At 41.3% G+C, this 26,501-nt stretch overlaps 2 protein-coding genes across 2 annotated transcripts; both read left to right on the plus strand.

The window, feature by feature from the left end:
- Positions 1–3,548: 3,548 nt before the first annotated feature.
- On the plus strand, positions 3,549–9,556 carry LOC146521983 (thialysine N-epsilon-acetyltransferase-like). Its single transcript, XM_085138884.1, has 6 exons — positions 3,549–3,953; positions 4,247–4,298; positions 7,352–7,435; positions 8,587–8,688; positions 8,780–8,820; positions 8,980–9,556. The coding sequence occupies exons 1-6, from the start codon at positions 3,891–3,893 to the stop codon at positions 9,145–9,147; spliced, it is 510 nt and encodes a 169-aa protein (XP_084995010.1). The 5' UTR covers positions 3,549–3,890; the 3' UTR covers positions 9,148–9,556.
- A 109-nt stretch (positions 9,557–9,665) lies between these two features.
- On the plus strand, positions 9,666–25,913 carry tnfsf12 (TNF superfamily member 12). The gene is made up of 6 exons (XM_085138874.1): positions 9,666–16,993; positions 18,398–18,479; positions 20,656–20,715; positions 20,865–20,888; positions 20,982–21,109; positions 24,063–25,913. The coding sequence occupies exons 1-6, from the start codon at positions 16,742–16,744 to the stop codon at positions 24,336–24,338; spliced, it is 822 nt and encodes a 273-aa protein (XP_084995000.1). The 5' UTR covers positions 9,666–16,741; the 3' UTR covers positions 24,339–25,913.
- The last annotated feature ends 588 nt before the right edge of the window (positions 25,914–26,501 follow it).

The raw sequence follows: 26,501 nt of genomic DNA on the forward strand, positions 1-26,501 counted from the left end.
AGAGAAAAGCCACCGCCCACCTGTGTTTGTGTTTTATTTCGGTAAATGTCAGATGCAAAGTAAAAGAGCCGTTAATACATTCATCCGTTTTGGCTTCTGGTTTAAGTGACACCTTATGAATGAACGTGACAAAAATAAAAGGCTTTGCTGATTTGTGAGCAGGAGAAACTTGACGTGACCACAGCTTTAAAATAAGAGCCTCACGGCATGTTGTGGAGCGTAAATCAAACAGAATAATTAGGTGTTGTTTGCTTGTGGGTGAGTTAAAAGCCTCTCCTGACATCGACCATCATTACACAATCATATGTTTTCCACAGGAACGCAACAAGCTCCTGTGGAAAACATATGATTAATGGAAGATAGACACCCATCCTTATAAGAATAGCAGCAACAGTATGCACAAATACTTGTTGCCACCTATTTTACTGTGTCAAAATGTCTAAATCCACTACTAAAATAACGCTGTGAAATATAAAAATTCATCTTCCTTTGAGCTCCCATAGAGCAGTAGAAAACAGCAATCCAGTGCTCAATACTCAACTGTCAGGTACCACTACCCTGAAACTGCAATTAATTACAGCTCTGAAGTATAATAAATGCACATACTCAGTGTTTGTATCACTGTGAATAATAAGGCTGTTAAATTCCAGTAAAATATCACTCAGAGGGGCTTCAGCAGACTTTGCCCACTGGCTGTGGGTATGCATTTGCTGACATGGCTGTTGAAACTCATCGTTTAGCAGCTGGTGTCAGAGAGTGATCTAACCCATGTGGTATTTTCCCTGAACCACTTCTGTTTTTATGAGCGAATGCCATTGTGAGTTTGATGAAGGAGGATGCTTGAATCGGGGGGAAATGCATTTCACAGCTTTCCACGGGGAGCTCTGATTCAATTCTGTTAGCGTTTAACAAAAAAAGTTCACTTCGTGTAGTGAAATAAACGCAGTACAATAGCAGAGAAAGAACATAACAATGAAATGGTCCCCTGTGAGAATGCACTTGGTGAAAGTGGGAAGGAAGAACATTTAACAGGAAGAAACCTCCACCAGGGCTGTGCTCAGGGAGGGGGGCAGCCATCTGATTGGTGATTGAAGGGAAAGGGAAGAGGGGGGGGAAGCAGCATAGAGAGACCATGAAGCACACACAGGAGAGAATAGACAAATGTTAATAACATGCAGCAGAGCCCTAACTGTTATCAAAATAAAAGTTTAAAGCCAAATCTTAAACTACAGAAGGTGTAAGCTTGATTCAACCTGAGAGCCGGTAACACAGGAGAGGAGCCTGACAGCTGAAGACTCGCCTCTCTTTTTACTTTTTACTTTTCAGGAAGCAACACTTAAACCGATTATTGTCTTAACTGCAGCATGACGATCCTTAATCTACTCCAGACTTTCATAACGCTCCCACTGAGATGTCAAAGGCGTTTTCAGTTCCTCTAACTCTGCTCTCTCTCTTTTTTGTAGGGAACTTTATTCTGTTTCTCAACCTTCATCCTGTGAGAACCAGCATAAAGTCATGAGATCATCATTATTTCTGGAGCTGTAGTTCACAGTTTGATTACATGTCCGCACTCTGCATCATCACATCTGAGCCTAATTTAACCCCGTCTGCCCGCTTCTGTGAAATTTTTTTTAGCTGACTTTTAAAAAAAATAAAAATCTCATAAGTTTTGTAGACTATGATTTAAAAAAATAAAATGAATCCTCCGTCCACACGCTGTCACCCACACAGAGGCCGCTGTTATGTATCAGCAGTGGGTGTTGAACCACGCAGACTCGCTGCCTGCTGCTTTAATGCGTCTGTGGATGAATTTAGTGTAATTTAGTTTGATTCTGTGAAACTAGTGGAGTCACTGTGACTGCACTGAGAAGAGCAGCACCCACAGAGATGGAGCTACAAGCCAAACTCCAAAGCCTCGTTTTGCCCCCTAGAGGCTAAACAGAAAAAAATTTACTTGCTGATATTTCCGTTGTTCGAGATGGAGCTAAAATTATCCTGTTGGTCCTAATGACCCTGAACATGTAAACTTTGATAAGTTGAAAGTTTTTGCCTTGATTCGTTGTAGAGGCAAGGCTGGGTTAGCAGCCAAGGAAAACAGGTAATTTTCCTGGAGCCCAAAACTCTCTGAGCTCCCCCAGGGTCAATGTTTATTTTGCAGCAATTACCTTTTTTTTAAATCTATATTTTCAGCTTTGATTTGTGGTGAACTTGTGCGAAAACATGGACCTTTAAACTGCTGCACAGTATGCAAGTCTTTGATGGATCAAGCATCCTCCTACATTAGCTGAAATTAATAGCAAATCCTGCAGGGGTAGCCGGTTTAATCCAACAAAGAGGGAGGAAAATGCAAGTGATTGAGTGAGGCTGCTGTGCTTTTGTAGAGCTAATAAATGTAAAGCTGAAAGGAGACGGAAGGTGTTGAGCGAAAAAAGTGATATCTGATGTTTCTGTGTGTTTTTCATGTGTAATATCTTTGCTTATATTAGTAAATAGATTGTAGTGAACAGGGTTTAGATAATAAGATATATATAAAATAATGACCTGTTTTGCAAGTATCTTTATGGCTCTGCGTTATAGTAAGAGATAAGATACCTTTATTAATCCCACGAGTGGGGAATTTCATGTTAAGTCTGCCGACCAATTGCACGCAATGGCGGCGCCATCGTACCCTCCGACCATACATACATTACACAAAAACATCACATGAGGAAGACAGGTCAGAGAGGTATAACAATGGAAAATGCACAACACGAGGAAAGATAAGGAGAAAAAAATAACTCCCCCCAGACTGAGCTCCAACAGGGAGATCAGTTTGAGAACAGAAAAAAACACCTCTGCATATAGCACATGAAAAAACTCCAAAGAAACACATGACAAGCAACAGGGATGGGGTAAGGGTGAGAGACAGCCAGTGTAGACAGTGCATCCGGGCCCGCAGGATATGCGCTGGTCTCCTTGATCCACCGTCAGCATCGGAGGGGAATAAGCGTCGAAGGCGTTTGGAGGGGGGATGAGTGTATATTTGCATGTGTATATATGTGTCTGTATGTGTGTGTGTGTGTCTGTGTGTGTGTCCAGAGTTCAGCTGAGACAGTGTCCTTCGCCCTGCCGAGCTAAGTAAACAGTCTTCCAGCCAACCCAGGTGGCCTTGCGTAGGACAGGAAGAACAGTCAAAGCACAGTAAACGAGACAATGAGTCTCAAAGTAACTACCTGTACAAAATAAGGTTCAATAAAAAATAAAAATAAATATTGTTCCTACATTATAATCAACCCAGTGCTTTTTGGCCACTTAAACCATCTGTATTTACCTGCCTTCTTGGAAGATCTCTTTATAAAAAGACACTTTTAATATCGATAAGACTTTTTAGCTGAATAAATAAACATGACTGGAGCTATTGTGTTGTTTGAGGCTCAAAATGATTTGATATGATTGACACGTTTCACTGATTACAGGCCCGAAAAGTCATTTACAACAGTTTAAATACGGGAAAACACTTCAAGGGGAACCGGTGTATGCTTTTTACGCTGGGGCCCCCTAGAGGATCGCTCTGGCCCCTGCAGGAGGCAGAGGAACACCAATAAAGCGAAAAGGATGCTGCTCTTGAAAGCATCCGGAAGCAATCTCTTAAACGACTGCAGCTAAAGCCTGTTAATGGACGTCCTCTAATCCTCGGGTGCACTTTCCAGTCCAAGAGGAGCTGACTCACCCCCCTGTCACCTCCTACCTGGAGGAGGGCGCTCTTTATTCAGTTTCCATCCTCCGTGGAGAGGCTGTGGCGTGCTGGTCCAGGCTAGACGAAGAGCTGGGTACTTCTCCAAGTGCTCATCATCCGTGCTCCGACAGGCCGGAGCAGCACTGTGAGCATCACCGCGTCACATCCACTCGACATGGACTTCTCCATCCGCGCGGCCAACCTGGACGACTGCAAGGACATCGCGCGGATGATCATGGTGAGCGGACACGTGCGCGCGTGCGGTCCAGCTGTGTGTATGACTCGGAGGACATTATTAAGTAGCCTGTAGTGGCTTACGTCAGCAGGGCTTTTCATAAACACGGTGTTGCTGTTATTATTAGATTAGTGAGATATTATCGGATGAACTGTGCTCGTCCTGCTCGTTAGTTTCAGTGCAAACAGGCTTATAAACTGCCTGTAAATGACATGTTTACTGCCAGCTGAGCAACACTGATGTCTGGGATGTCCTAATAAATGATGGCAGCTGATGCTATTTTTGTTTATGTCCAGGAACTGGCAGAGGATGAGAAAGTGGCAGAGCATGTGAAAGTGACCCAGAAAGGTAATGTATGTAGCGATGTCTCAAGTTTCTGCCTTGATTTTATCCGCAATGCTTAATAATGATTAAGAGTGTGTGGTTATTATAATGTAATTTATAAACTTGGATATAAATGTTTAGTCTTGCTTTATAGGCACATATATAATATCTTTAATCACAAATAAATTATTATATCGAGTAAAACCATGTTATTTGTTTTGGCATCATTTAGAAAGTCTGGGTAAATTAATTAAAGTTTTTAAAAGCAGCTTTATACACATACAGATTTGTAAGTGTGTTAATGGAGCTTTTATAACTACTTGTGTCAGATTTTAATTCATGTTTAATTCAGGCAGTTGTCATTAGTTCAGTATTTTGTGTCACCACATCTATTGTGAGGACCATCTATACTTTACAAAGGATTTATAAATGCCTGAAAAGGGGAACTTCAAGACTCAGTCTTTGGGAACTTTACAACACAAAAAGTCAAAATAACTTTTTATTCAAAAGTGGGGTGACTGTGGCTTAGGAAGCAGAGTAGGTCACCTACTAATCGTAAGGTTGCTGGTTCAATCCCCACCTGCTCCAGTCTGCATGCCAATCAGTTGCTCTCTGATGCATCCAGAGTATGAATGGTGTGAATGTTGCATAAAGCACTTACATAAAAAAGGATAGAAAAGCAGGGTATTTTAAACTAAATATATTGAAGCTTCTTTTCATTTAAAACCAACATCAATAAGGTTATCACAAAGCAATAGTGAATATATCACAGAGCATCACAAACAAGTGTAAACACCATAAACAAAGCATCCATCATATTAATGTGTCAGAGTCCCCGGGCCATGGGTTCAGGGCTTTGTGTTCCTCTAAAGGTTTTTGTGTCTGTATTTAGTCTGGCTCCTTTTGTATATTACTATGATTAGTAGTCTTCCTTGAGTATTTTATTATATCCTTTGTAGTTTGTTTATATTTTAGTTGTCTTCTGGGCTTTCCATTATTGAGTTATCATCATTTGTGGTCCCTGTCTGTTCTCTAGTCATGTCTCCATGTCTGTCTACACTATGTTTGTGCTCCGTCTCTGCGGTTGTCTAGTCTCCCTGTTAGTTGCCTCAAATGAGTCTTGTCTCCTTCATCGGTCATGTCTTTGTGTTTGTTTGCTTTTCCTGCGGCAAGTTATTATGCCTTGAGTCTGGGTTTCTGTCTCTGTGTTTATGTTTCTTGTCTTATTTTGTCAATCTCTCATCCTGTTCAGTTTCACTTCCTTTGGTTCTTTAGATGGATTCTGTTCAGCTGTGTTCCACAGGTGTCTCCACTCCATCACTCTGCCCTTTGTCACCTCGTCACTCATTCCCTCTTGCTGTATGTCCCGTACGTTCAATGTCTTCTGTGTAGTTTCCTAGTTAGTAAACTAGCATCCTAGTATCTGCTTAGTTTAAGTTCTTTTGTATTTTTGATCCCTGTGAATCCAGCAATAAACCTAAATTTTGAGTTCAGTGTCACTTTTGAGTCCTGCATTATTGAGTCCTAATCTTGCCAGCTACACAGCAACATATGACATAATTTGAGAATGCAGGAAAACGTTTTCTGTCTTTTAGAATTACTTCTGTTCATTCCTCAGGTTCAACTTTCCTCTCGTTTGCAGTTAGTTGTTGTCAGTTAGCTATCTTTACTCAGAGAAGTGCTCCTGAATTAAACACATAAGTTGTCAGCTGCCGAGCCTGTAGAGGTCTATGTGTCCCCCCTTGGCTATAGCCCCCGAGATGAGCACTGATCACAACCAAACCAAGCCAGTCACACTGAACAATGTTACAGGCAGAATAACATTCTCCTCAGCTTCACCAGACTCTTTCACATCTGTCACATGTTCTCAGGGTGAACCTGCTCTCATCTGGGAAAAGCACAAGGTGCGAGTGGTGGCCCTGCCAATACTGGTATTCTATGGCCAATGCCAAATAGAGGCCATTGAACCCTCAAGCCTTCCTTGTGAAGTCTGTTTCTGATTGTTTGGTGAGAAACATTCACATCGATTACCTGCTAAAGGTCATTGTGCTGCTCTGGCATCCTGTTCCACTTTGCACAAAGGCCTTCTATGGCCCTCTTTAGCTCTGCTAGAGTAACTGCCTGTCTCCTGGAGTCCATGCTCTTGAGACTGTGTTGGGAGACACAGCAAAACTCCTGCATATATTTATGTGCCACCCTGGAGGAGTTGGGACTACTTGTACCACCTTTGTAGGGACCAGGTATCGCCTCATGCTATCTGTAGTGACACTGACCCTAGCCAAATGAAAAACTAGTGAAAAATAGTCAGAAAACATGAGGAGGGAAAAATATCAGTGGTCTCCAGCTGTCAAACCATTCCTGCTTTTTTGGTTAATTGATTGGTTAATCAAATCTCTCAACTCTCTCTGATTGGTTACAAACTTTGACTCTCATTTCTCGCTCTCTTCAAATAGAGGTTCAAATTGTGTTCTTGACCTTATAAAAGTTAGTTGGACATATCACACACTGTAAATGTTGGAAAAAGTCAATGATATTATTTATTAAAAAATAGTAAATCTTCTTTTGTAGCCGTAAAGTCAACAGTGCAACAAAAAAGCCAATAAAAAAGACATTTTGATTAATGCAGATTTCAGCTGCTTTAGGGGAACTCAGTTGTGGATGTGAAAACTACCAAAGGAAGTGCAATGAGAATAAATACACAGAGTATGTAATGTGGACTTTATCGTCCAGATGAAAAACTCTTCTAACCAAAAAATAAAGTTTCTGTATCAAGTATAGTTTGGTGTTCAGATATATTTATGTAAGCCCAGTAGATTTTATCACACTATAATAAAGTATTTGTCTGCGAGCCATTTGTTTCTACCACCAGGTAACAGGTTTTCCCACAAAGCTTCATTCTAAAAATTAGGAATTATGGACCTTTGAGGAAAAACCATTGCACTGTATTTTCCAACAGCTTTTCCAAAGCTCTCTCTTAGCTAAGATTACATTTTGATAAAAAGCCTCAAACTGTTCAATGTAAACTGAATTTCCCCTTGTGAAAACACCGTGTAACAGTATCTATAATTTCTTTTCAGACTTGGAGCAGGATGGCTTTTCCAAGAACCCGTTCTTTCATGGGATCATCGCTGAGGTGCCAGAACAGCACAAAACCAAAGAAGGTGATCGTGTTACGCCCAGTTTTCACACACACTGTTGCGATCTACTAACAGCTGTAACACAAACTTAAAACTGATGGGTGACGAAATTCTAACAGTAACAGAAACTTACCAACGGAGAGAGCGAGCAGGAGAAACAAAAAGGAAAACCCAGGAGTAAACTGTAGAGGTATATCAAGTAAAGCCGAAAGGTCAAAAACTAAGCTAACTGTAGACTCAATAGCAAGACTTCAGCACTATAAGATACAAAAAGCTAAACAAATTTAACATTTTATATATTTTTGCATAATTACTTGTGTCGCACTAACTGGAAAACGGTAGCTACACTTAACACAAACATTAATTGCCATATAGCGTCCATTTACATCATCCTATTTATTACTTATGTTACCTAATGTAGCAGCACACAGCACATGTACCCTCCCTCCTTAAACACTTCTTACATAACAAAGTTGAAGTGCTTTTCCTAAGAATGCAGTAATTAGATCATTAATATACGCTCTGCTGCCCAGCTGTGCTTTTTCCTTCCATGACATGGGCCTTTTTCCACACAGTCACCACTGTCCACTATCTGAAGGCTTCAACTATCAGAGGCTATACTGAGAAGTAGCTACTTATGTCTTGGGTCTCATTAAAGTTGTTCTCCGCTCTCATCAGTGCTGCTTTGAGCTGCTGAAAAAACTCAATAAATCCATGAACTGTCCAGAGCCAATCAGCAGAGAAGTTAGCAGCCAAACAGTTTTGGACTCAGAATCATCAGATTCATCAAGTCACTAGAAACACGACTCCAGATGTTCTGCTGCCTCCAAGGAACCAAAAACAAAAAGGAGAAGTAATAGTGGTTAAAATGACCTAACCAGCCTCACCACTGGGAAATGTGAAGTTTCATTTATAAAGGTTGTTGCACATTAACTGTGAGCAGCACCACAACTCATATCACTTTTTTCACTGATGTGAGGGAAATTATACATATTTATGTGTTTAAAGTGTAAAGTAAAGCATTATGCTGTTAATAATCATTGTGCTAAATGTTCAGAGTCATTCACTCAGTGGGAAGGAGCACCAAAACGAATACACAAATTTCATGAATACTGAATTTTGCTTCTTCTAAATAACGGTTATTTTTACATGCTCAAACTGTTTTCTTCTTTCAGGGCACACAAAGGTCGGCTATGCTCTTTACTTCTATTCCTACAGCTCCTGGTCAGGCAGAGCCATTTATATGGAGGACCTGTATGTGATGCCTGAGTTCAGAGGTACAGTACAGCCTCTGACAAGATGTCTCATCATCACTGTGACCCTATATTTGCAGGAAATCTCAAGTAACGCACATGATCTGTCTTTCAGGGAAAGGTGTTGGTAAAGCACTAATGAGCAAGGTGGCACAGGTGAGTGAAACATGTGAATAATGGAGAAGATAAACCTTGAGCTTTCTCCTGTTTTCAATATTTGCAGGAAAATATGCTGAACAGTGTCTCAGAAACAGCTTCCATACTACATCTACAGCAGTCATTCCTGTCTTCCTTCTTGGTTTTGCTCTCCTGTAGCTGGCTCTGGCTGCTGGTTGCCACCAGCTCAACTTCACCGTCCTGGACTGGAACAAACCATCGATGGACTTTTACCTCAGCCAGGGCAGCTTCGATATCACTGCTACCATGGGCTACCACTGCATGCGCTGCGAGGGGGAGGCGCTGGAGCACCTGGCTCAACCTTAACCCAACCCTCATGACCTTTCGTGACCTTTGCAGCCATGAGGTCAGCCCACACACTGCAGGGATGGAGCACCACTCAGTGGCCTCTTTCCAAAACTTGACAAGCTGATTTTTATTGACAGTTTGCTAATCCCTGCCTTCCTTAACATTCTAACTTTAAAACCATTTAGCAATATTAACTATAACATTTTTCACTATTTTTACGCAGCAAATGTCACCTACATGTTGGTAACTAGCCTTTACTTTACGGATCACTTAAAGTTGGTAGAAACACACCCCTACCACAGTATAATATTTAAGAGATATAACTTTTAAAATACCTGTCGTTTTAATGGAGAGAGACAGAATACATATCACATAAGAGTTCTAAACTGAGTTGCATATTTCCATTGACTGAAATAAGTATTTGATCCCCTACAACCCAGCCAGAATTCTGGCTGTGTGACTATGTGGCACACGGATTACAGTCAACCAATGAATTAATGATTTCACATTTCAGTCTCTCCACCACCATGGACAAGAACAAAGATCTGTCAAAGGATGTCAGGAACAAGATTGTAAGCTTGCACAGGAATGGGATGGGCTACAGGACCATCACAAATACAAGACATACAGTATAAAAGAACCATCAGTCAGCCTCAGCCTAGATCTCCATGCAAGGTCTTGCCTCATGAGTTGAGGATAATCATGAGACAGGTGGTAGACCAGTGCACTATTAAAGATCTGAAGGCAGTTGGGACCACAGTCACCAAAAACACCATTGCTAACACACTACTCTCTAATGGACTGAAATCTTGCAACACTTGTAAACTTATTCTTTTCAAGAATGCCTGACTTAAGTTTGTCAGCTGAATGATTCAGTGAAAGCTTGGGAGAAAGAAAATCAACTCAACCTGCCATGTTTGGAGGAAGAGAAATGCTGAGTATGACCCAAACACCACCATCCCCACAGTCAAGCACGGAGGTGGAAACATGCTACAGCTAAAGGTACAGGACCACTTCACTTTACTGAGGGGCCGTGAAATCTTGGACAAGAACTTTGTTCCCTGAGTCAGAACACTGAAATGAGTCATGGATGGGTCTTCCAGCAAAAAAACCCCAAAAACCCACCAAGATAAAAATTAGTGACCTCGACCAGTGTTTCCCAACCTTTTGGAGCCACAGCACATATTTCACATTAGAAAAAGCACACGGAACGCTACCAAACAAAAATGTCACAAAGAGCATATTGATCATCTTCCCCTGCGCACCAGGTATAGTGGAATTGGCTTGTTTGTCCCCAGTATACCTCTTTTTTTCTTTTGACCACTGCAAGGGCCTGGGTCGGAATCTTCTCCAGGACCCAGATCAAACTGACTACTTTTTCTTTTCAGATATTTATCTATTGCTATTGCGCGCATGACTATTATGTAATTTCTTCTTCGTCTTCTTCTGTTTTACTGGCAGTTGGTAACTCATTTAATTAGAGCAGGTAGTTGTACTGCCCTCTAGTGGAAGAGAATGTAATTGTTCTGCCTGTTACTCAGGCTGATCGCTTAGAGCAGCGGTCCCCAACCTTTTTTGCGCCACGGACCGGTTTATGCCCGACAATATTTTCATGGGCCGGCCTTTAAGGTGTCGCGGATAAATACAACAAAATAAAACTAGTACCTGTACCAAAAAAAAAAAAAGGAATTCATAACACACGTGAAAAGACCAAGGAAAACCGAGTAGACGATAAAAACGATAACAAAATAACGCTGAAAACCAATAAAAACCCTGAAAACTATACATTTCACACCTGAGCCTCAACTCTCGCGGCCCGGCACCAAACGACTCATGGACCGCTACCGGTCCGAGGCCCGGGGGTTGGGGACCGCTGGCTTAGAGTACTAATCAGGTGGAACCAGATAATTTTCCACGGCACGCATACCTATGTGCCGCGGCACAGTGGTTGGGAAACACTGGCCTAGACAATCTTCAAGCAGCAGATAAGAAAAGCATTTAGAGACTTTCCGTGAAAAGGAGTGGGCCAAAATCTCTCCTGAGATGTGGGCAAACCTGGTGACCAACTACAAGAAACATCTTACCGCTTATTTCACTCAGTGACATGCAAATACATTTATAAATATTTAATCTGCTGGATGTTTGGGTGATATTTCTCTCCATTAAAATGAAACTACCATCAAAGAGACTATTAATTTCTTTGGAAGGGAGCAAACTTACAATTCAGCAGGGGATCAAATATTTAGTTCCCCCACCGTATATGAATAACATAAAATTAATTGTCTGATTTACACCAATATTACACATATTTCAGATGATGTTTTGCACAGTTAGTGCCTATAGAATAATGACACGATGCCTGAATTTCACTATAAACTTGTGAAATGTGAGGCTCTCTGGTCTTCTCCGGTACCTGTTGATGAGCACTAGAACAACTCTGTCTCTGCACTGTGGAGAAACTGGACAATCACTATGCCGGGCAGGGATTTAGCCAATGGTCATTTACTTTTATGTTGAAAAGAATATGCAGTGTCAAGTGTTGGAATGGGGAAGAAATGCGTGCAATACATTTAAAAAGTACAATACAGAGACACTGAAGCTGTTTTGTGTTTTCCTCGTGTGACGTGTTAAGAATTGTGTGATAAATGATAAAACATTTAGACAACAGGGTGTGATACATGTGTATGTAGTGACACTTTAGACAACTTGTGACCTAAGGTATAAGATATGATCTGAATTTTGTTGGGGTTTTTTTGCACAAAGATCCTCAAAAATCTTATGCATTGCAACACTAAGACATATGTTCAGTGTGCGACTGTTTTAAAGGTTTTTTGTATCTTATCCCTTTAAATTTACTCTAACGACAGCAACCAAAGAGTCAGTCACCTCTGCCTCTCGTCTTCCAGATGAGGAGCGCTGCGAAGCTGTTGTGAAGCACAGCGTTGGTATTTGCACTGTTTTCTTCTTTTTTCTAGCTGTTTATGTGTGTTGAGGTCTTGTGATGAGAGTGTGCGCTAAAGGAATCAGCTGGACTCAGACTAAAACCTCCATCTTTGCAGCCAGACGTGCGGGACTGGTTTCAAAGACCTGGACGAAGCCTCGAGTCAAACAAAAACAATCCATCTGGTCGTATTTGAAAACTAAGAGAAAATCTTGGACCGGGCTCAGTGCACGTCTTTGAACCTGTCTCGCTAAAATGAAAGCGGCGTAATTCTGGTCTGCACTTCTGTTTTATATTCAGTCTCAATTTTTTTTTCTCAGAGAGGGCTTCTTTCCAGCACTTTAATGAAAACAGGCTGAGCTGGGGGTTATATTTGGTTTGTTTTCTTTCTTTCTAAACAAGTAGAAACCGCTGACCGTTCTTTGTTACTTTTTGCAATTTGCATTTACAAAGTAATTCACTCTGGAATGCATGGTATTTTATTTTATTTAGTTAGTTAGCTATCCATCTTTGGGACATCGAAATATTGCATGTCTAATGTGCAAAATCTGCAGCCTAGCTCAGTTTTGCAAAGTAAATCTTTGTGCTGCTACAAAGTGCATTTCCACAAAAATCTACGCCGAGTCCAAGGGATCACGAGGGGATCATTATGTCTTATCTGCAGCTTCCCATCAGAATTTCAGACCAAGTGTTATAAATTATTCAGTCTCAAACTGTTTTCCCAACATGGAAGTTCAGCCCGTGTTCCTGTCAGTCACGACTGCAGTAAATCTCAGAAAAGACACTTTGTGCATAAAACAGAGAGCAGCAGCTCACCAGTTTAATATTTTTTAAGATGTTTGCTCAGTTTTTAGTGTGTTGAATGTGTGTGTGTGATTACAACACTGTGTAATAGCAGAGGAGGCAACCGTGACGCATTCTCATTTCCACGGCCGTGCGGCCGTGTTATCCAGTGTACCATAAGAGCTCATATTCAGTGTTCCCGGTGAGGTCAATGTCTTTAATGTCCTCATATTTCCGATGTCGTCTGTGAAATTACCGAAAATAAAAGTTGTGTGGAAACCTTGTGAATTAAGGCTTTTCGGGGCATTTTCGACTTCATCCGCTGAGTTTTTAAAAAAGAGCTTCATGAGGTGCATAAATTCCCTCGGCTCACAGAGGAGCAGTAAATTCCTCAACTGAAGTCAAAACACTGAAAAGAAAATCACCAAAAATGGATCCATAAGTTTTTCATCTGATATTCGAAGCCATGAAATTGCCACAAAAGGTAGATGCTTGAATTTTGGGTCATTTGCTGTGTGTAAAAACAAACAATGAATAAAACATTCAACATGTACGAGAGTCGGTGGTTTCATGTTGTGACTGTCTTGAAAACCAGAAACTGTCCACCTGTTCATTGATTAGAGTAATAAAATCTGTCAGAATTCAAGGTGACATGCATGTGTAGCTGCGCATTTCTTCTTTAGTCTGTTTGTCTTTCTTTTATTAACATTGGACGTATAGATTTAATATTACTACAAAGTAGATGAGTTGTGCTATCCAGAGCTAAAACTTTAATGCAGCTCAATTTAGCCAATAGGGGGCGTACTGACATCACCCATTTTTAAAAATTCCAGTTTGGTGTCATTTTTTCTCCAACTATGCTCAATACATACTGTGCAAAAGTCTTGATTTAGTCCTCATTTCTTTGTGTTTTACTTCCAAGCAGCCAGGCTTTGCAGACATTCTTTGAAGTGCTCTTGAGGAATAGTTCTCCAGGCTTTCTGAAGCTCTTTCAATTTTCTTCTTTGGCTGCTTTTTCACTCATTTTCAGTCCAGTCCTTGTATTTGGTCATCATCAGAGAAATGTTTGGTTCGTTTGTTAAGCCACAAGACAAACATATAAATCAGTCAAGACTAAAAAAAAGCCCTTTAACTCAGGGACTGTAGGGATTAACCACTGCTGCGTCAACACAAAACAGACAACTTAGCAAAGAACCAATTTTAAACTGTACTTTTAGGCACAAAACACATCATTTGTTCCCATTTCTTTAGCTGAATCTATGAAAATATCAAGGATAACAAAGTTTGACAGACGCAAAATAACATGCCGATTCCCAAAGAGACATTAGCCAAAAACTTAGCACATCGCTGCACAGTGTGCAGTGTGGCCTTAAAAAACTGCTCATGAAAAAGATACAGTTATGAGGAACATTTAGATTTTTATCCACCATGCAATACTGGAAAGCATGTGAGCATGACCCAAACATACTGCCAATGCAATAAAACACACAGTGGGACACTATCATGGATGGATTGGCCTCCCCAGAGCCAGACGTCAACATCATAGAAGCAGTGTGGGATCATCTTGACAGAGAACAGAACAAAAGGCAGAAACATCCAAAGAAAAGCTTTGAATGTCCTTCAAGAAGTCTGGAGAACTATTCCTGAAGATGACTTGGTGAAATTTAAAAAAAGCTTGATTAGGAGATTTCAGACGGTGTTGAAGAATAAAGATGTTGTAACAAATGTTGACTTTCAAGATCACTGCAAGTGACAAAACTCTGTCTTTGACTTTTTACACAGTTTTGAATACTTTAGCCTCCACTTAAACATACAGACCTCTGCTATATTTAACAGGACATACACAGATCAAAGTACAAGTACCTGCTGCTAATAAGCCATGAAAAGCAAAAACAGAAAAGTCCACTGGTAGTTATTCAATTCAGCTGCCTCAAGGCGCTGCAGCTCACATTGTTCTATTCGTCATGTGAGGACGAGTCACATTTCTGCGGAGTTTTAACCATGAGTAGTGCTAAGCAGGGGTATTTCTCAGTCCCTGTTTGGTGACTCTCCCACGCATCCCATCCACAGTAGCTGTCATAAGGTGAAAGGCGGGGTACACTCTGGACAGTTCATCACATGACTCTGATACATACACTTGTGAAATGGAGACGTTCCATGTTTTTGAATCATATTCAACATTTCATCTTCTTCGATACAGTGCCTGCAAATAAACGTGATATACTAGGATGCAAACCAAAAATATATATTTATCAATAGATGTAACATTTGCATAATCGTCCACAGCGCTTGACATCTGCTTGCTGAAATGTTCGACCGTCTTTCCGTGCAGTACATTTAAGGGTTTTCTTCCATTCCTGCAAGTGGGCCTTTGCGGATTTGCTGCGTGCTCCTGATAATCATTCACTCGGATATGATGACTTGAATCAATGTCTGCAAACTCACCAAAGTTTGAAGCAAGAAACCCCAAATGAAAACATTTCATGAAACTACGCTTTACAGATGGTTCTTCTCCTGAAAAGCCACATTGGGTCCAAACAAGTTTACTGCTCCTGTGGCCAAACAGCTCTGTCTTTCATTGGGCTGCCCAGAGCATGTTATTCCAAAAGTCTCTGTGTTCACCTATATGTTCACTGGAAAACTGTAGATTTATTCTAATCTTTTTGGGCAGGAAGTTATTTAAACCCTAACCCTTAATTTTCACACAAATGCTCATTCTCACATATGTGTGCGTGCGTTAGACATTCAGATCGGCAGGTGAGGTGCCAGCAGTGCTGTCCAACAAAGGCTGGAAAGAAGAAGAAGACAGTATGTGAGCAATGAAAGGTCTGTTCTTCTTTAAGAAAAGCATCAGCATGACTCCTCGGGCTACTTTTAAATTCAAGTTTGATTTTAATTTACTGTTTGATATGGTGCCTGCTGTGTGGGGCCTCGTAAAAAGGCACTAGAGCTCTGAAAAGCGCCTCATACCCCTGCTATTTTAATGAACAGCGTCATTTTGTAAATGTGGCTGCAGCAGCATGCTTGTTTAAAATGATTCAACGCGCTCTCCAGAAAATATTTTAGGAGTTGCAGAGATCTAGTGGTCAGGACACAGTGTCACCACGTGAAATTCTCTGAAGATAAGAACCTCTGTGCTTTGTATAGAAGGAGCTGGTACTCCTGTTTGAACCCACTGTCCTTTTGTTCATTGGAACAGTTTATCTTTTTTTCTTTTCTTTTTATAAATTCAATTATGAATGAAAACTTTGCTCTCTGGCTCACCTGTTGATGGCACAGTGGAAACCAAACGTGCAGCGTGCAGATCGTGAGTCTATACAGCCACCGTGTGGTTACACACGGCACTGTCGCGGACATGAATGGCACATATTTGGAGTTGATGAGAGTGATTTGACAAGCAGCGGAAGCCTCGCGTAAAGCTTTCCGTGCGCTCCCCTCGTCGATTTTCACGGCGGCTGCCAGCTGGTATCAAAAATTCAGGGCGCACACAAAGTTCGCTTCCAGCAGAGAGTGTGTGGCTGCGTGTGTGTGCGTCTCTCTCAGCGCGTGTGTGTACATTCATGTGTGCTCGGTCTGTCTGTCTGTCTAATAGACTGACCCCCCAGCACGCCGTTTAAAGGGAAGACAAGAGAGCTGAGTCAACGAATCACAAGGAGAAGGATGCAACAGTTGATGTGCGCCAGTTGCACAGTTTTCTTGTATTTGGAGACGGCCTGCACACACGGAGGATGGTGGCCGTGATTTGATCAGATGTTTTTGCTGCTTTGCTTTCAAACTCATCTGCCAGATAAAGCTAAAAGTTAAAGAGCAGATCCTACAGAGCGGTCACAGCCTGTCCTCTTATTGCCAGACTGGACATTTGGATTGAAATGCATTTGGAGGGACTTCATGCTCTGCTGGAATGGAGTTGAAGCGGGGGATTTCGGATGGTCTGCGGCGGTGATTAGCAGCGCAGTCTGCACCAATATGCATCGGATTCTGCAGAGGAGACGAGTGCGCAGGCTGCGGGTCGTCTGGGCTTCTCTGGCCCTGGTGGCTCTGTCTCTGGCCGCATGCAGCGCGCTGTTTACGGCGTGGACTTTGCGCCAGACGCGGGACCTGTCTCAGTCCTTCAAGATCCTGCAGGACCGACTCGAGCAGGTTTGTGTCATACTTTAGAAAAAGATCTTAATAATTCGAGCGTGCAGACAACCCCTCTCCGTTTTTGCACCAACAATAATATTTACTCTCCTGCAACTTTTTTTGAAAGACCATCAAGTGTTTCTTATGTAACTTCTTTTGTGGCTGCGGTTACGGGAATCTTGGCTGGGGGCATATGGACAAATCCACACTTCACCCTCCCCCTTTTCTCTCGCCCCTCGCACGTAGACTACTTATTCTCTCGCACCGTTTCTCTGCTTGGCACTTTTATTACTCGCCAATAAGCGCAGTCAAATTGTGCCGAGTTGTTGCTTTTTTTTGTGTCCGCCTCCCACTGTTAACCACCTCCACCTCCCGGGTGGGGGGTCATGATTAATTACTCTGGTGCCAGTTGTGCTCCATTTTTTTTTTTTTAAATCTAATTTTACTGGAAAGCCTCAGCTATTTGGTTTGTGCCCGCTCACCCCACTGCCTCGAGTCTGCCGGGGACTCGAGGCGCGAAACGGGCTGCACGATAAAGCGTGGCAAGTGTAAGTCATTTTCAGCCCGCACAAGCAAACGCTTCTAAATCTCCTGCAAAGTGCAGCTTTCCTAAACTTTTTTCCACTCTCCTTCTTTTTCTGTTTTGCACTTGCAGCAAATATCCGACACGAGATTGCATCACAAGACAAATAAATTTCCTAAAGGAGCCAGAATGGAAATTCTTCTTGTTTTTTTTTTTCTTTTTCTGAGTTCAGTGTATTTCACTAAACCAGATTGCAATGGATTTTATATCAGGAGAAAGAGAAGGGGGGGGGCCAAGAAACCTACACATAACACAAATACCCCCAAAATTGGACACGTGGAGTGTTGCTGGAGCCCTCCCCAAGGGGGCCCCTGTTCTGTCCATTTGACCGTTAGCCAACTTCTGATGAGAGCCAGTGAGTGAACGTCTGGAGGGTGCACTGCAGCTCTCTCGGCCTGCTTTTCCACAGTAGCAGTAAATTTAAACATACTTCTTCCCCCCTCCTCTGGAGCAGCTTCTCCTCTTACTCGATTTAGGCCTCCTTTGGTCACCCAGTGGAGTCTCCCCCCCAGCCACCATCCAGTTGAGGGTTTAAATCCTGTCTGGCTTGACAAAATCAATTTCTTTCTTGCGGAAAAAAATGACATGTGAAGAATTCGAAGTGCTGAAAACATGCATTAGGTGTCGCAACCAGTCGCTGAGGAAGTGGTAGATTTACAGCTAGAATGGCAGCAAAGGGGGCAGGATACTGCCAGAGACCAGTCTGCTGCTTATGTGGCTGGCAGGAAATAAAGGCTGTCTGTGGCCGTGAGTGGGTTCTGTGCCAGAAAAAAAAAGTTATGAGAAAAATAACTGGCCGTTTGTTAATAGCTTGGTTTTTTTTCTGTGTGTTTCAACAGGTCAACAAACAGAGGAAGGCCATTGTTCAGCTGATCCTGGAGAAGAGAGAGCTGCTGGTGGGGCATCGAGTGAAGAGAGATGGTACTAGTGCTGTGATATACTGCTAATTTGGTATCGATCCAATACCAAGTAAATTCATGGCCAGTGTTTCAGCAATACTTTGAACCTCTAATGGCAGCTTATGTAGCAGATTTATGAGATGAATCATCAATTTGCTAATTCCCAACACATTTTAATGGTTAGTGATGAGTAGTTACTAAGAGAAAACACACCTTTCATCTTTTTATGTATTTTGAAAGTGCTTTTTTTGTAGAGCTGGAGTCTAAATGTGTCCATCTCTAAAGCACATGAGCTTCTGTTGTTTAAATGTGCTGAAGTCTGTAAATAAAACAGACGTTACGCCATTTTTCACAGTAGATGTTTGATATTTTTCCTTTTCCAATAAAATAATTTAACACAATTCAGTTGGCTACACACTGAACTTAGTAGGACATTAAAACCAAACATCGATCCTATCGCGCCAATACCAGCATTTGTATCGATGCTATCGATATTTGGCCCAATCCGCCCAAATCTAGATGGTACTGCGTTTCAAAAGCCTGCCAAAGCCTGACATTTTTCTTGCACTGCAGCACCACCGGCATGTATAAGACGTCCTGTCCTTTCAGCTCTAAAAAATTGCCACAGACACAGTCTCCTTACCAACTGTTGTTTTTTTAGGAAGAACATTTAACGCAGAGCGCTGGCCAGTCTTGGCCCCACATGCCACTTTGGTCAGGTCTCGCGGGCCGCAGGCACTACCCGCTGCTAAAAGTTGACACAGGAAAAAGTGGGCAGCTGGAAGACTGTTTCAGAAATTACAGGTCTGACCAGAGCGGCCTCGAGTCCCAGAAAAAAAGCAGCTGGCGCAGGCGCTGGGGGCCTTGTTGCACGCTTTCGGGCAATGAAATTGATTTTTTTCCCCACCGCCAGAACACACGACTGACACAGCTATGATTTGTTGTGAAAGCGGTGATATTTGATGACCTATCATTGCTGTATTTATAGCCTCTGCTTGCGTCACCATCACGGGACTGCTTGATTGTCCACGTTTTGCCCGAGAGTGAACCCACACGAGGGCTTTTTAAGGGGGATTAGTGTCTAGATTTCACCAGTGTATCTGTATTGATATCATCTAAGTGCTAGCTTATTGGTTTTAGTAACTAATATCTCATTAAACTGTCAGAAACTCATGGCTGTCAATGGAAAAAAAGAAGAAAAACGAGCAAATAAGAAGAGCAAACAGCTTTTTCCAGTCTTGCCTTTCAGCTGGACACTGCTGTTATGTTCTCCTCTGAAAAGACCGACAGCTTAAGTCGAGAAAATCTGGCCAGCCTGAGGGCTTTACACTCGGCCATAGCAAATCCAAAGTCCACAGGGTCACCCACATGTGAGTTATTTTCACAGGGGCTCAATATTGATGACGGTGGGGGGCGTTTGGCCCGTCTCATCCTGAAACATAAAGTGTGTAATTCACAGTTCATACACAGAGTTGTATCAGTGTTTGAAATCGGCTGGATTGTAAGGCAAAAAAACCCTAAAAAAAACCCTTTAGTGGGGAATAAGAGCAGGCGGTCATCAGTGCTGTGCTTTATTTATTGCAGCTATCTGAGCCTGTTCTTGGATGAAGCTGGCTGTTGCTTCACTCTGTCACGCTGCAGCCAAAGACCCTCTTTGACTCTCCTGTTCCTGCACTTCATTTTTCTTGCTTAGCCTTTTAGTTCTTCAGCTTTGCCTTTTAATGCCTGTCCTTTTCTGCTTTATCAGTCACTTTCCCCCTGTCCATCTTGGGGGTTTTATTGGTTTTCTAATTATTTTTTTTTACCCTTCCTTCCAATCAGATCTCTCCAGCCTCCTTCCTTCCATCCAATCTCTGTATTCAGTATTTTCTACATGACTGCGACCAACTGGCTCCAAGATTAGCTGCTAAACGTGTGTGTGCGTGTGGTGGTGAGGAGGCACGCGCTTCTGACCGAAAATAATAGTTTGAGGAAATATTATTGAAGCACGTGAAAGGAAATCCTTTACCCATCTGCTAACCCTGTTAGAGCCAGCCAGGTCTGGATCTGAATGGCACCAAATTTACGCTTCATGTTATTAGACAGATAGAGATGGGGATGATTGCTTTGTCCAAATAAATTGTTCAAAAAAAAAACAAAAAACCCACAGACGTCATTTTTATGTGCATTCAGTCTCCTTTCCTGCCTCCCTTTCACAGAGAGGACGTCGAAAGCAGGGAGGAGTGGAAATGGAAGGAAAGCGGCGTCTCATTTTGAGAGTAAGTGGCTTGGCAGATCTCTCGTAGCTGTCTCGTGTAGCATCTGCTGAAGTGTTTTCAATCATATACCCCTATACGATTGCACTCATAAAATCTTAATTGACTTTCCCTTTTCCTTTTCTTTCAACATCGCTTTTGCTTTCCGTCAGTAACCAAAGTCTCCTCTCAGCAAGGTAAGAGTCGTAAAAGTGAAGGACAGAGGTTGATCTTTGGATCTTTTGTCTCTGAGAGGAATGACCTGGGATGTGTGTGCGTGTGTCTAACAGTGGGAGAAGGTGGGGTGATCAAGGGCTGGGAAGAGAGGACGCTGAATATGAGTAAAGCGGTGAGGTACAACAAGGAGCAGGGCACCTTCACCGTGGAGAAAGCAGGCGTCTACTTCCTGTTTTGCCAGGTGAGTTTCTGCTGGGAGCTATAGTTTATTTTGAGCTGCAAACTCTGCATACAAGGCGTGGCTATTAAACAAGAAGTCTGGGCTTATCTAAGCTAACCCAGCATTAGTCTGGGACTGTCTGGCAGCCGCACCTCTACCTTAAAGCTGAACCAGTCACAACTTTTCCATTAATAATGTCTCAAATGAATGTGGGCAGTATTAAAGGCAGCTCAGTGGTGTGCTTTGAACCCAGACAGAGCGCCTCTGAGTGGAGTTAGCATGTTTTCTCTTTACACAAAAGAAAAAAACACCAGGTTAGTTTTGCCTGTTTGTGTGTGATAAACTGTACAAAATCAAAATGGTTCCCAGTTGGCAGCTAGCTGATGTACACAGTGATATGCAAGCAAAGATGAAATAAAGATCCAGATATTTCCCTCAGGTTCTGGTGGACTGTAAATAAAAGATGCCCACATCTTTTTTTTTTTAAAAAAAGTTCAATTTTCCACCAGTGTTAATTTCATTGACAAGTAATTTCTCTCAACGACCTTTTTCATCGAGAGAAATTATTTTACTGACGCTTACGTCTGCGAATAGGAATGAGATGAAAATATTCTGGAGAGATGAGATCCAAAGACAACTAATTAAGTTGTAGAAAGGCAGAACGTGTTTGGCAGCGATCCAGTGGTTAGATGCTAACAATCAATCAGCCCTCGGGCAATGGGAGAGCTTTTTTTTGGAAACAGAACTCAGAAATCTCCTTGTTTCTTATTAAAATGTGACAAAATGTTAGTGCTTTGGACAAAGACAAGAGCAGACATATGGACACATTTCACATTTGATGTCAATAAAAGAAGAACACCAAACTACGCCACACTTTTATGCTTCATATTTTAATCAACTGAATCACCTTTAGATTTAATATTTATTATAATTTTATGAGATTTATTCGATTAAAACTGACTATGACTTTAGACTTATGACTAAAATTAAATAAAAATTTGCACTGGTTGCTGAAGAACATAATTGGACTGGAGCCGATCCGTTTGCGCTAGCTAGCTTAGTTAGCATACCTTGCTAACTAAGCTAGCTAGCTGTTCACTTTTAATATAAACCCTTCAAAGAAAATTTGGTTGCACAGTATTAATGTCCTCTGCTTAAGGTTTTAAAATTCATAATGCTACTGTAAAACAATATATTTGCAGTGATGCTACAAAACAAAAATCACTGGCTAATGAATTATAGCTCACAAGTTGTTAGTCAGCAAGCACACCTTGGCTAATCCTCCTTTCTGGAACTTGGTATGACAAATGTTTACTTAAGTTTTTAATTCAAATGAGTGACTGAGTCCATAAACTCAACAGGAAAGTGTTTAAAGAGGTCAAGAAAGAGACATTTTCCCTTAAATGTATGTAGGATTGGAATTATTTTTGTACCTGTATCGCCCCCTGGTGACTATTAAAAAGAATACAGGCTAAGTTACTTCTACATTGGCTTCACTCTTTAAACCAGGGGTGTCAAACTCAAATACACAGTGGGCCAAAATTCAAAACTGGAACAAAGTCGCGGGCTAACATTAATATTTATTGAAAAAAAAAAAATCTTCCTCTAGATATGAGAATGAATCTTTTCTTATGGACTCAAACACGTTTTGCTGAAAAACTGAATATGGAACAAGCAAAGCTTAATACTAAACAATATATATATATTAGCTGTATAATACCAGTAGGCCAGCTCTAATAGTAATTTGGTGTGGCTTCGCGGGCCAAATGTAATTAGGCTGCGGGCCAAATTTGGCCCGCGGGCCAGAGTTTGACACCTATGCTTTAAACCCTGAGGCTTTGTACTGTTTACAGTTACACATTAACCAGTATGTAATGCAGCAAACAAAGTCGACATTGTGTAATGTATTTTTAGGGAATTCGGTTTTCACTGAAAGTGAATATTTCCTGGAACGGGCAGCTCTGTTGAATTCCATTTATGACAAAATGATTAAGAAACCCACATTCGCAATAAGAGGAGTACACTCTTACAGGAAACAAATAAAAAAAAAAATCAAAGTCTTTGTCATCTGCTGGTGACTGATGACATAAATTCATCTTTTTTTAACTTTTTTTTTTTTTTTTACAAAGTCACATAATGAAGTAATTCATTATATGACTTCCCTTTAACCTGACTTCTTCTGAAACCACATACTGTGTCATACTTTGTGTTTGCGATGGGCACAGCCATCTTTTATATACAGTCTATGGAAAAGACCAAAACAGAGTCAAAATGAAAATGTTTTGTCCCAAAGGTATAAATGCAGTTTTAAATCGCACGAAAGTTGATTAGGTATCTTTATATTATTTCACAAAATTCTATATTTTTATCCTGCCAACTTAATTTCAAAGAACAATTTCAGACTATGGTTGGGCAATAATTTAAAGTGAAATTAAAGTAAACTGAAACGGGTTCATGGGATGGTTAAGACAAAGTTCAAACACTGATGATTCTGAGAAAGATGAATCCAGCTGAAAACATCTTAAATAAAACAGAGATCCAGGTTAAAGCATCACACCTATAAAAATACATTTTTTACTTTTAGTCTGGTGAATTACGCTCCAGCCCCCCTGTGACTCTGAATTGGATAGGTGGAAGAAAATGCAAGGATGGTTGGATAGTATGGTGAATTAAAAAAAAGTCTGCATGCAAAGCTAGAAGCAAGCTTTATTTAGATCGAGCAGTCATAGTGTAGATGTATGAATCATGTTTTTGGAGAACTGGGTATCAGGTTTTGGGTAATCTCAAGTATCCAGGCCTTCCTCCTTGTCACGCTGACAGAAGTCTGGAGAAAATCTAAGCAAAAGGAAAAAAAAGAGAAAGAAAAAGTCATGAAATCCCGAGACAGTGTGCTTGGGTTACACATGAATACTCCAGAAACAAGTTCTCCCTGTGCTGACCTGTTCATGAGAGATCATCTTCTCTGTCCAATCAGGTGTTGTTCAACGAGCAGCAGTCTCAGTATGTGAAGCTGGACGTGGTGACCCTTGGCTTGAGGGCTCAGAAGCTGCAATGCATGGAAGGCTACGGGACAACCCCCTCTGCCGGGCCGCACCCTTTCCACTTCCTGAAGCCCTGCCAGGTGTCCGGCCTCCTGCGACTGGACAAAGGCACGGAGCTGCAGGCCATTACGGGCCCGTCCTTCAGACTCCACAGCGTAGGCAATCCCTCTGCCTCGCCTCACGTCTTTAGCATCTTTAAAGTTAACTGAAATGCACTGTGGAAACTTTTTGTTTTTTTTGGTTTGTTTGTTTTAACGAGTAAACAGACTCATCAGAGAACTAACTTGTTTTTGTGCGGACAAGATTGTTTTCTAAATGGTGAAACTGTCATAAGCGGTCGAGGCATCGCTTAATGCTACGGCTTCTTCCCAAAGACGTTAATTTGAAAGACAAACCCTGACATTTGGGGAAGCTGTTGTGGATTTTTTTTTTCCTCTGGACTGCAGAGCTGTTTTGGAACGCAGATTTTTGGAATAAAACCAAGGTGAATGTCTGCCGAGGGAACAGATGTGATGGGAGCTGTTCTGTAGATAAAGGGCTTCATATAAAAAAGAAGAAGCAGAAGAAAACTCCTTGGATGTTCATCTTAGCCTGTGTATTACGCTATAAATTGTGCTTAAACTCTTTATAAGACTATGAGTAAAGCTGTGCATGCACCTTCCACTTCCACAGCTGAGAGCACATCTGCAAGCGGCCTACACGAGTTGTCATATATTTTATACAATGTAGCGTCAGTGTGTATGAAATCTTACAAATCAATTTTTTTCTGTTTATACTGATTTTATAATATCAATGCAAGCATTTTCTTTAAATACTTTGGATATATTTTACACACATTTTACATTTTATCAAGGAGATGGTTTGGGCGGTGTTTTAAATACCATGGATGTGAATTTGTTATCTTTTGTAAGGTTAAAATGATTGTTTGTATACTTTGTTGTGCAAGTTATACCGAGCGAAGCATAGAGCTTTAAATATAGCTTGTCTTTACTCCCTCTTCTTCACCTGATTGATGACCATTTTTCGAGAAATAACCTGATACAACTGTTAATTATTCAGCCAAAATACAGATAAAGCTGTATTATAAATGAAGTTAATACATTTTCCTTTTTTTTCCCATCACGTTGGCAAAGTATAGATGCTTATGTAAGTTATTCACAAAGAACTAACAGAAAGAACATCACAAAAATGAAATGCACTGCCATGAAATTGGTACACGCTATCATGCACCCCTGAGCGAATTCATATAAAAACAGCTGTTTCCTGTCAGCCTCAGCTGGATGTTTTTGTTTTGCAGTCATTGTTGTGGCTGATGATGGGTCTTTAATGGTCGACTGCGCATGTAGGCACGATCGGATCACGTACAGCAAACTCTGTGTTATCTTATTTGGCAGAAATCTATGCATTTTCTGTTCTTTGTGACCATTTGAAAAGCTTTCATTAATCCAATTCTGGGTCACATCGGTGCTGGAGCCAATCCCAGTTGCCATAGGGCGAGGGGTGAGATAAGTGGCCCCAAAAAAACTACCAAAGAAACTGTATTTGCGTGACTAAAACCCAAATTTTCAACAGATAATCTTATCACACTTAGTGATTTCCTTTAAATCTGACTGAAACCTCTTAGAAGGAGATCCAAATACTTTCATGCCTGATCCTCTGTCATGGATATTAACACCTCTCAAATGAACCTGCTCATGTTAGTAAAACATTTTCTACTTTTATTGAAGCTGCTACCCTGCACCTGAACACATGGAGCTTCACAAAGTCATCTCCAAGTTACAAAATAGATTATTAAACCCTTCTGCTAATCAGCCCTCTCAATGCGGTAAACAGTGTGCAACATTAGCACTGCTGATTGCAGACCAGTGACGCCCAACCAGAGATTCTTGTACACCAGGATATAACTCTGCAGTTTCAGAGAGGTAACAGAAAGCCATTTTCTTATCAAGTTTGGTATTATAGGAGCACTGTGAGAGGAGATGCACACCTTGGACACCTTTCTCTACACAGAAAAGCCCCATGCACAGTCTGATATCCTCGTGTCAGTGTTGTTCCTACATCATCATAATAACGCTGGCCCAGGATCAGCGTTGCACCCAACCAGTGATGTTGTCTGAGTTAGTTAGCATTCCATTAGCATTAGCCAAAAAGTTAGCTAAGTTAGCAAACCAAGATAAATAAACTAAATTTGTCTAACAGCAAAACTAACCTGATAATATGTTTGTTATATTTTATAAATGAACAAAGAAAACACTTGAAATGCTGACCATTTGTTCTAGAAGAGAGGTTTATTTTAACAAAGGTATGGTTTTACTTTTTTCTCCATATTTTAAAGTTATGCGATCACAACAACGTGCTTGGTCAGTTGCAAT

The sequence above is a fragment of the Neolamprologus multifasciatus genome, chromosome 3, assembly GCF_963576455.1.
Source record: "Neolamprologus multifasciatus chromosome 3, fNeoMul1.2, whole genome shotgun sequence".
Lineage (NCBI taxonomy): Eukaryota > Metazoa > Chordata > Actinopteri > Cichliformes > Cichlidae > Neolamprologus > Neolamprologus multifasciatus.

Excerpts from the sequence above, each read along its gene's own strand:
- LOC146521983 (XM_085138884.1), top strand. The coding sequence starts at position 3,891 with ATGGACTTCTCCATCCGCGCGGCCAACCTGGACGACTGCAAGGACATC. Across the intron at positions 3,954-4,246 it reads ACATCGCGCGGATGATCATG|GAACTGGCAGAGGATGAGAA; the intron begins GTGAGCGGACAC and ends GTTTATGTCCAG. Across the intron at positions 8,689-8,779 it reads TGTGATGCCTGAGTTCAGAG|GGAAAGGTGTTGGTAAAGCA; the intron begins GTACAGTACAGC and ends TCTGTCTTTCAG.
- tnfsf12 (XM_085138874.1), top strand. The coding sequence starts at position 16,742 with ATGCTCTGCTGGAATGGAGTTGAAGCGGGGGATTTCGGATGGTCTGCG. Across the intron at positions 16,994-18,397 it reads TGCAGGACCGACTCGAGCAG|GTCAACAAACAGAGGAAGGC; the intron begins GTTTGTGTCATA and ends GTGTTTCAACAG. Across the intron at positions 18,480-20,655 it reads GCATCGAGTGAAGAGAGATG|AGAGGACGTCGAAAGCAGGG; the intron begins GTACTAGTGCTG and ends TCCCTTTCACAG.